Source organism: Staurois parvus, unplaced genomic scaffold, assembly GCF_062004578.1.
Source record: "Staurois parvus isolate SC_StPar_1 unplaced genomic scaffold, SC_StPar_1.0 ptg000470l, whole genome shotgun sequence".
Lineage (NCBI taxonomy): Eukaryota > Metazoa > Chordata > Amphibia > Anura > Ranidae > Staurois > Staurois parvus.
The window spans coordinates 5,128,281-5,139,427 of record NW_028318266.1 but is presented as its reverse complement, the minus strand read 5'-3'; the positions used below and the strand labels follow the sequence as shown (position 1 = coordinate 5,139,427).

Genomic DNA, 11,147 nt, shown 5'->3' with positions numbered 1-11,147 from the left:
GTGTTGTTACACTGTCATTCGGACACTGTCAAGCGGCCAATTTAGCACACATTATGCATGCATGGACCACTGTTGTCACCATCAGAAAACTTGCCCTGAGAAATGGCATACAACCATTGATTGAGTGCAAACAAGTAGGAAAAAATGCTTCCACTAACCCAACGTATAAAATTCAAAATACTAACCACAGCTTACAAAGCCATCCACAACACTGCCCCCAGCTACATCACCAATCTCATCCACCGATACCGCCCAAATCGCCAATGCCGCTCCTCCCATGATATCCTCCTCTCTAGCTCCCTCATCACCTCCTCCCACGCTCGCCTCCAGGACTTCTCCAGAGCCTCTCCCTGGAACTCCCTGCCACAGCATGTCCGGTCAGCCCCCACCCTGTCTGCCTTTAGACGATCTTTGAAAACTCACTTCTTTGGGTAAGCCTACCCCACCTCCACCTAAGAACTGTACTTGAATCACCTCCACCAGATCATCCCCCGCAGCTATCACCTTTTGTATCACCTCCCTCTTCCTTTAGATTGTAAGCTCCACAAGCCAGGCCCTCCTATTCCTTCTGTACTGAAATGTATTGTAATTGTACTGTCTCCCTTATATTGTAAGGTGCTGAGCAAACTGTTGGCCACATATAAATTCTGTATAATAATAATAATAATTAAAAAATATTAAGACAGTATTTTTTATTGCAATTGTTTATGGTACACCTTGCATTAGTCAACTAAATATCTTTCAGTTTGAGTTAAAGTGGTTTTAGACCCTCTCATATACCCATCTGAAGTGACTGGCCTCAGATGATATATAGAGATGAAACAAATCCTCCTACATAAGATATTTGATTATCTGCAGTCTTCTCTTTTCTACATCCATTCAAAAGGGCTGATTTTAGGTAAAATTATTCTTCATTTGTCAGAATCACAGAGGTGGGTGCAGGGAGCTGCAGGTAGAGCTATGCGAGAGCTGATTGTATATACAGAACCTAGCTACTGTGTGCTGTGTGAACGGGGGGTCCCTCTCCTTCAAACTGTCTGCTGAGCTCCCCCCTCCTCCCCAACGCAAATGTATCTTATGTGTCGTGAAAACTTCTCAGAAGCGACTCATGTTGATAACAGAAGAATGAAGTGCCAGAGTGAAACGAAACTTAGAGCTTTGGAGAGAGTCAACAAAACACTACAAATATATGTGCTTTGTTCAGATTCCATGACTGAGGTTCACAAGCACTTTACCATCCACTATAAAATATTAGTTACAAATTCTCCAGTCAATATAAAGTATGTAGACTTTAAAAATTACAGTATCCAACACAGAGTGGTAACTGTGAGGATCAGGGGCGGACTAACAACTCATGGGGCCCCCGGGCAATAGGGGATCATGGGGCCCCTGTGTCCTTGCCCAAACTCAAAAAAGCCTATGAAAAAGGTACCAGGGGCAACTCATGGCGCCCCCTACTGACCCCGGGCCCTCAGGCAGTGCCCGAGTTTCCAAATGGTCAGTCCGCCCCTGGTGAGGATATAAACAATGCTCCCAGGTGCCATGTCCTAATTGAGATAAATGAACAGGAAGGGAAGGCCATAGAGTGGACTTTATAGGTACTACAACAATGTTCATTAAAATTGTTACTTTGAGTATATACAGATGTACAATAATTAGTAAAATCATCTGCAGAGAGTGTAATCCCCCAAGGGATGTGTGCAGTTACAAATCTCGTAGGTACATAAATTGTTAATGCATACAAATATACCATATCCCGGTAGAGGTATAGAGAGGCATATTCTGATGTCAATGTCTATAGTGACTCAACATGTTTCGTAATGTTATCTCTTCTTCAGGAGTTACTACATAAGAGATAAGTTGGTGTAAATGTGTACATAATATATTATATGTTAATCATTATTTAACATTAAAATTAATAAATTGGGTGTACCTTTATCCACAAGCATCATAGTGGGGGTTGGGGAGGGAGATCTGAGCCCTCGCAGCCAGGGCCAGTTGACAGGGGGACCCCAGTAAGTAAGACAGACAGTCAACAGCCCCTCAATGGGCTTCCTAACATGTAAAATATATGCACCTGTTAAGTCACATGAAGGGAACCTCCTAAATAATAAAGAGTGGTTGAAAATATGGTTTAAACTGACCTTCTTACAGATGGAGGTACAATAATGTCACCGATTCTGGACCAATGGGGCCACATATAGAAAAACTTGGCCACATATAGTATATTAAGGATGTAAAGTCATATTGCCAATTCTGGTCCAGACAGAAAATGTGCGTCAATCATTGGTAATCAATATAAAGTATGGACAAAAGATCTAGGCCAGCTATACATGGCTGCTGAAACAAACGAATTTCGATCCATGGGTCTCCCTGATTGTACACTAGTAGATCTATTGATATTTATTGGTCTTTTAGGTTTTTCCCAAACTATTAATGTTGCTGGCTATAGTCGGAAACACTAATCATTGTATTTTGCAAGGAAGGCTCCTAGTGCTCCCTGTCGGCAGAATACAATAGTGCTGCAGGCAGGATTTCCATATCAACACTGGCTGTGTTGATGGGGGAAATTGAGCAATTTTCATTCCTTCTACCAGTGGTAGAAGAAAAAATATTAGCATAATCCAAGGCCTGCCTTGCTCTTTGTAGATCTTCAGGATTATTTCATATGGAAGAAGGATAATAGTAAGGTAATTCTTGTCCATAGCTAAATAATTACAATTTCCACTTCAAGAAGAGAACTTGAATATCACTTTTTTTATTGTTGCAAAATTTAAAACTGAAGTTATATGAGTCTTAATCAAGACTTTATATGGTAACTTTTCTTCTAATTATAACATTTCTCAAAGTTGATTGGAGGAAAGGGACACCCACCCCCCCCCTTCACACAGCACACAGTAGCTATGTTCTGTATAGACAAAATGTCTGCTGAGCTCCCCCCTCCTCCCTGACACAAATTTATTTCATGTATCGAGAAAACTTCTCAGAAGCGACTGATGCTGATAACAGAAGAATGAAGCACCAGAGTGAAAGGACACTTAGAGCTTTGGAGAGAGACAAGTAAACACTACAGATATCTGTGCTTTGTTTAGATTCAATGACTGAGGTTTACAAGCACTTTACCATCCACTATAAATATTAGTTACAAACTCTTCAGTCAATATAAAATACGGACCAAAGATCTAGGCCAGCTATACATGGCTGCTGAACCAGACAAATTTCCTTCCATGGGCACCCTGATTGTACACAATTAGATCTATTGATAGGTCTGTGGGGTTTTAAACAAGCTATTAGTGCCGCTGGCTATAGCCAGAAACACTAATCATTGTATTTTGCAAGGAAGACTCCTAGTGCTACTTGTCAGCAGAATACAATAGTGCTGCGGGCAGGATTTCCACATCAACACTGACTGTGTTGATGGATGAATCGAGCAATTTTATTTCCTTCTATCAGTGGTGGAAGAAAAATAAAATTGCATAATCCAAGGCCTGCCTTACTCTTTGTAGATCTTCAGGATTATTTCCTATCGAAGAAGGATAATAGTAAAGTAATTCTTGTCCACAGCTTAATAATTACTATTTCCAAGTCAAGAAGAGAACTTGAATATCACTTTTGTTTATCGATGTAAAATGTATCATTGAAGTTATATGAATCTTAATCAAGACTTTACATAGTAACCTCTCTAATTATAATATTTCTCAAAGCTGATTGAAGGAAAGGGACCCCCCCTTCACACAGCAGCTATATTCTGTATAGAGAAACTGTCTGCTGAGCTCCCCCCTCCTCCCTGACACAAATTTATTTCATGTATCGAGAAAATTTCTCAGAAGTGACTCATGCCAATAACAGAGGAATGAAGCACCAGAGTAAAAGGACACTGAGGTTTACAAGCACTTTACAATCCACTATAACTATTAGTTGAAAACTTTTCAGTCAATATAAAAGATGGACCAAAGATCTAGGCCAGCCATACATGGCTGCTGAACCAGCCAGATTTCCATCCATGGGCACCCTAATTGTACACTAGTAGATCTATTAAAATTGATTGGTCTGTTGGTGTTTTCCAAGCTATTAGTGCCACTGGCTATTGCCAGAAATACTAATCATTGTATTTTGCAAGGAAGGCTCCTTGTGCTCCCCGTCAGCACAACACAATATGGACCAAAATATGGACCAAAGATCTAGGCCAGCCATACATGACTGCTGAACCAGCCAAATTTTGATCCATGGGCACCCTGATTGTACACCATTAGATCTATTGATAGGTCTGTGGGGTTTTTCAGTGCCACTGGCTATAGCCAGAAATACTAATCATTGTATTTTGCAAGGAAGGCTCCTTGTGCTCCCCGTCAGCAGAATACAATAGTGCTGCGGGCAGGATTTCCACATCAGCACTGACTGTGTTGATGGATGAATTGACCAATTCTACCAGTGGTGGAAGAAAAAAAAATGAGCATAGTCCAAGGCCTGCTTTACTCTTTGTAGATCTTCAGGATTATTTCATATGGAAGAAGGATAATAGTAAGGTAATTCTTGTCCATAGCTAAATAATTACAATTTCCATGTCAAGAAGAGAACTTGAATATCACTTTTGTTTTATCATTGCAGAATTTATCATTGAAGTTATATGAATCCTAATCAAAGCTTTACATAGTAACCTTTCTTCTAATTATAATATTTCTCAAAGCTGATTGGAGGAAAGGGACCCCCCTTCACACAGCAGCTATTTTCTGTATAGACAAGCTACCAGTGGTGGAAGAAAACAAATTAGCATAATCCAAGGCCTGCCTTACTCTTTGTGGATCTTCAGGATTCTTTCATATGGAAGAAGGATATAGTAAATTAATTCTTGTTCATAGCTAAATAATTACAATTTCCATATCAAGAAGAGAACTTTTGTTTATCATTGCAAAATTTATCATTGAAGTTATATGAATCTTAATCAAAGACTTTACATAGTAACCTTTCTTCTAATTAGAATATTTCTCAAAGCTTCTTTAATATCTTTATTCCTCAAACTGTATATGAAAGGATTAGAAAAGGGAGTAAACACTGTATACAGCATAACCAGCATCTTAGTGATAATCTGCGATTGGCCTTCATTAGAATGCATGTACATAGCAATGAGAGTTCCATAAAATATAGACACCACTGTCAGGTGGGAGCTGCAAGTGGAAAACAATTTCAGTCTTCCCGAAAAAGAGGATATCTTTAATATTGTTGAAACAATATACGTATATGAAACTATTATCAACAGAAACGGTAAAACAATAACATGGATGCTTAGCACGATGCCTTCCATTTGAACTATGGATGCATCTGAACAAGAAAGTTGCACCAGAGCATTTAAATCGCAAAAGAAATGGTCAACTGTATTTGGCTCACAGAATTGCAGCTGACATATGCTAAGTGTTAAAATTAAAACCAGAGAGCAGCCCCAAAGCCAGGATGCAAAAATGAACTTGCAGCAAACGGCATTATTCATAATAGAGACGTAATGCAGTGGAGTGCAGATGGCAAGATACCGGTCGTAGGACATCACCGTGAGCAAAAAACATTCCAACACTAATGATAAAGCAGAGAAATAAAATTGGGTGATGCAGCCTGAAAAAGAAATGGTGGTCTGCTCATGTAATACAATGCTTAGCATGTTAGGGCTGATATCTGTGGTCAGCATGATGTCCGTAATGGACAGCTGGGAGAGGAAGACGTACATGGGGGACTGGAGGATCTTGCTGCAGAACACCAGCACAATGATCAAGAGGTTTCCACAGATTGTCACAATGTATATAAGAAGTAGTAAGATAAAGAGAGTGAGATTAAGTGTATCCATGTTGTGAAATCCCACAAATAAAATTGTGGTCAAGTTTCTCTTATACATCATCTATATATCGTATACGTAAAGTGTACTTTGCAATATTCACATATAATACACATTAAACTGGGTAGAATAGTCTTTGGTATACTTTATCCTAAGACCTATAAAAAAAGAAAGATGAAAAAGGTGAAATTGTTTATATTATTATTTCAGGTACTTATATAGCACTGTCAATTTACACAGAGCTTTACATATCTATTGTACATTCACATCAGTCCCTAACCCTCAAGGGGCGTACAATCTAAGGTCCCTAACTTACATTCATACACACATATACTAGGGCCATTTAGGCAGGAGCTAATTCACCTACCAGCATGTCTTTGGAATGTGAGAGGAAACTGGAGTAAACCCACGCAGGCACAGGGAGAACATGCAAACTGCAGGCAGGAGATGCAGTGGTTGGGATTTGACCCAATGACCCTAGTCATTGGGTCAATGACTAGGTCAATTCCGCGGGTCAATTCCGCATAGTTGTGGAAGTGCTAACCACTTAGCAACTATGTTTATACAAGTTTCACTGATTTAAAAAAAATTATAAATATGAAAACAATTAATATAGTATTCAAAAATAAAATAAAATACTTAGCAAAAATTTAAGTTAAAAAAAATCTATTTTTTTAAATTGGCTTGTAGGAAATTAGGCTATTTAAATAAAAACAAGAACAAAGGAGAAATTTGAAAATATAATATACTGTATATAATTTAAAAATATAAATCTGTCACCATTCCTACAGTAACCAGCGCCTCTGTTTACCTGTTTATGGAATGTCCAATATTTTTTTCTGTTTCCAACCCCCTGTTAAAACTAATAAAATTATTTGAACAAGAAAAATATAAATCTGTAATAATAATAATAGTAATAATAATAATAATAATGTCAAAGCAACAATGTATAAATATTTAACACATACATCAATTAAAATGATCTGTGTTTTTAACTGATTTTAATAATATTGGGGCTGATTTACTGAAGACAAACAAGCTGGCCATTTAGCAAATTGAATTTTCAGTTTGCAGGGGAATTTTACTTTCACTTAGGGAACTAGCTTAAGCATTGCTGGCTTTCATCATTCAATCCTGCGTTAACCCTTTGAGGACCAAGGGACGTATTTGTCCCATGTTTTTAATTGCCTGTATTATCTGATTAAGAACTTAACTAATATTTTGACTCAAACCAAAAAAAAAAAAAAGTATTTTCTTATCAACAAATGGATCTAGCTTTTTTCCAATTATTTCATGAAATGGCTTAGTTACAGCAACTGAAGTGTAGGAACTTTTTGGCGTTCCAAAATCTTACGGTCCTCAAAGGGTTAATCACAAGCCAGGAAAATTAAAAAACAAAAACAAACATTCTTTCTTTTACTAAGTATACTTTGGGGTTGATTTTCTAAAACTAGAGTGAAAAAATTAGTGCAGATCTGCATTGAAACAAATCAGCTTCCAGGTATTTTTTTTTTTTTTTTGTCAAAGCTTAATTGAACAAGCTGAAGTTAGAAACTGGCTCCCATGCACAGCTGCACAAGACTTCAATTTTAGTAAATCAACCCCTTTGTAAAGTGAATTTTCCCCACATTCACTAACCTTAGTGAAAATTCCCTAGCAAAGTTAAAATGTACTTTGCAAAAAAAACACGTGTTACTCGTTTAGTAAATCAACCCCATCCTGTCTTAGAAAAGTTGGTACATGGATAAATATTTTAGCAATATAGTGTAATATATTTTAAAGATTTTTTTTTTTTTTTTAGAGGTACATTTTTAAAGTGTCCTTGTTCTCTTATTATGTATTAGTGGTAATACCCATTGATTCATATGTAGCAGGAAAAGATTTAAGATATAAAAGATAATTTTATGTGTGATATTTACGCATAACTTCTTAAAATGGAAATTGTACAACTTGTACAGATGTAGAATTAAACAAACCCATTTTAAATATTACCTAGTCTTCTACAACTACAATATAATACACTGTATTCTCTCACAAAAGAAAAAAATACTATCAGATAAAAAAGGCCCTTACAATGTTTACTTTGAATCTTTTATGAAAATCATTCAGGAAAATTAAAGTATCATGACATTATAAAAAATAAAATCAATTCAAATGCTTTCTGAACAGGAATTGTATTTGTATAGAAAAAGGAAAATTTATTTATTGTTCATATAAACCAAAGATAAAAAATATAAAATATGAAAAGAGAACAGAGTAAAATCATTTGTGAAACACATGTGAGAATATATTGCACTTACAGTACTGATGGCTAATTCTTCAATGCTTCTATAATAGCCAAGTTGCACCACTGGCAAATCTCTCTATCTATATATATATCTTACAGAGAATGAAAGAATCATTCCATTGAGAATTAGCACTGTGTGTTTATATTTAAACAAAATAATTGCTTTTAACACCATGATCACAAAAATAATATACGGTATATTGCATTTAAAGCAAACTCAGGGCTGCCCCTCCACCTTCAACTTAATGCACCCCCAGTTGCAGAGATGATCATGACTAGAGATGAGCGAATTATTCAAAAATTCGATTCGGCCGATTCGCCGAATTTGCGGGAGAAATTCGATTCGATGCAAATTTATTCGCCGCGAATTTAACTTATTTAAAGGGTTTCTAGGCTTCAGAGAGCCTTTATATTAGTGCAGAACACTGTACCTTTAATTTAAATGCCCTTGGAGTCTGCTGGGGAAGAGAAATAATACTGTCAGTCAGTATGACATGCAGATGAGTGCCGTCGATCTTAGAATCACCGCACACTTCACTCATTTGGGCAGTCACGGGGCACGACGAAGAAGAAGAAGAAGAAGAAGAATGAAAAGAAGAATGAAAAGAAGAATGAAAAGAAGAAGAAGAAGAATGAAAAGAAGAATGAGAAGAAGAATGAAAAGAAGAATTAAAAGAAGAATGAAAAGAAGAATTAAAAGAAGAATGAGAAGAATGAAAAGAAGAAGAAGAAGAATGAAAAGAAGAAGAAGAAGAATGAAAAGAAGAATGAAAAGAAGAAGAATGAAAAGAAGAAGAAGAAGAATGAAAAGAAGAATGAAAAGAAGAAGAAGAAGAATGAAAAGAAGAATGAAAAGAAGAAGAAGAAGAATGAAAAGAAGAAGAATGAAAAGAAGAATGAAAAGAAGAAGAAGAAGAATGAAAAGAAGAATGAAAAGAAGAAGAAGAAGAATGAAAAGAAGAATGAAAAGAAGAAGAAGAAGAATGAAAAGAAGAAGAATGAAAAGAAGAATGAAAAGAAGAAGAAGAAGAATGAAAAGAAGAATGAAAAGAAGAAGAAGAAGAATGAAAAGAAGAAGAAGAAGAATGAAAAGAAGAATGAAAAGAAGAATGAGAAGAATGAAAAGAAGAATGAAAAGAAGAAGAAGAAGAAGAATGAAAAGAAGAAGAAGAAGAAGAATGAAAAGAAGAATGAAAAGAAGAAGAAGAAGAATGAAAAGAAGAAGAGGAAGAATGAAAAGAAGAATGAAAAGAAGAAGAAGAAGAAGAAGAAGAATGAAAAGAAGAAGAAGAATGAAAAGAAGAAGTATTCCAGTACAGCAAAAAGTGTATCTGCAGAGAGCTCCGCTATTTCTGACAGTTCTCTGACAGTTCCTTCACATTTACAGCGGTTGAAACATTGTATCTATTTATTTCCGAATAAAAACATCTGTATCCTAAATGGAAACAAATAGATACAATGTTTCAACCGCTGTAAATGAACTGTCAGAACTGTCAGAAATAGCTGAGCTCTCTGCAGTGACACTTTTGCCGGCTGATCGGTAAAAATTCGATTCGTGCACCCGAAGTTTGCTAAAATTCGGATTCGATGCAAATCGAATTTTTCCTGAAATTCGAAACGAATTCCACTTCGCCAGGTTCGATTCGCTCATCTCTAATCATGACAAAAACGCTTATTTCATTTTTTTTTGGATTTTCTTGTTAAAACAAAATAAAATTATTCAATTATTTGTTATGTTAGAATGATTCATTTTCCAATATTGTTTTGCATATTCATTTTTTTTTCTTTTTTCCCAACGAGAATATAGGGTATGTAGATCCTTTCATCTTTCTCACACTGCTACTTCATATATTTCACCATAAATTCTTCCCATTTTCTCCACCTCTTAGAGAACAACCCCACCCTGTCTTCCTGCATATAACACAATCTCTCCATCTTACAAATTTGATTCGTTCTTTCCACCCAGTCCTCTTCGGCACCTCTGGTCTATACCAAAACTTAGGTATCAAACCCTTTGCCGCATTCAGGTAGCACCATATACCCGAGTCCTTATATTTATTTACTGATAACTGTACTATGTAGTAGACATACATCTGGGTCCAGTCCTATCTTTATCCCAGAGATATTCTCAATCAGTTGTATATTCAGATTTGCTTTTTATATTTCTTATTTTCAAACGGATTCTAAATGTGAAATTCAAATTCAGTTGAGTCCTGTCCATGATACTTTTTTTATTTGCACTAACATACAATTTTGAGGACAAACTTCCATTCAGGAAAGAAAAACGTTTGAACTAAGTATGATAATTCTATTTGACACAAGAGATAAGGGCCTTAACTTGGACATGGGATTCCTCAATCATAATCCAACATTTTTATGACTCTGTGATCTTGCCCCCCCCCCCCAGTCTTTGCTTTTGCTTTGCCGTATCTTATCTCTAATAAAGGGTCTCTAGTTTAACCCTAGCCTTGTGTTTCTTTCTGCTTTTTTTTTTTTTTCTCTCATCTCCAACTTCTAACATTCTGCTAAAACATTGTAATAGTACTGCTTGGACCTTGAAGAAGGGGACATTCCCCGAAAGCTTGTCCTCAAAATTGTATGTTAGTGCAAATAAAAAAAGTATCACGGACAGTACTCAGTTGTTTCTGTCGCAAATTCACTAATACGGCTACAATCGCCTCAAGCAAAATTCAAATTCAAAATTTGAATGTTAAAATTCAAGCTTTAAACTGTGAATTTGACATTTGGATTTCAGAAGGAGATTTCTATTCTTTTCTGTTCTATTCCTTTATTTTCTATCCTATTCTTTTCTATTTTATTCTATTCTATTCAGCAAGAAGAAATCATCATCTTATTTCAGTTGTATACCTTACTGTATTTATTGCAATATGTTTCCATTTAGAATTCAAATTCATTTTTAAATTCAAATTCATTTTCTAATTCAAATTTGGATAATTAGTTTCAATATAATTTATTTTGTATTCATTAAAATGTGTTACTATTGTGATTTAGAAATGCATCTGATTCTCCCAATAACAA

At 35.9% G+C, this 11,147-nt stretch overlaps 1 protein-coding gene across 1 annotated transcript; it reads right to left on the bottom strand.

Annotated features, from left to right (window-relative positions):
• Nucleotides 1-4,951: 4,951 nt before the first annotated feature.
• On the bottom strand, nt 4,952-5,881 carry LOC149452627 (olfactory receptor 1468-like). The gene has a single exon (XM_089689227.1). It carries the CDS (start codon nt 5,879-5,881, stop codon nt 4,952-4,954), a length of 930 nt encoding a protein of 309 aa, XP_089545353.1.
• Between the last annotated feature and the right edge of the window lie 5,266 nt (nt 5,882-11,147).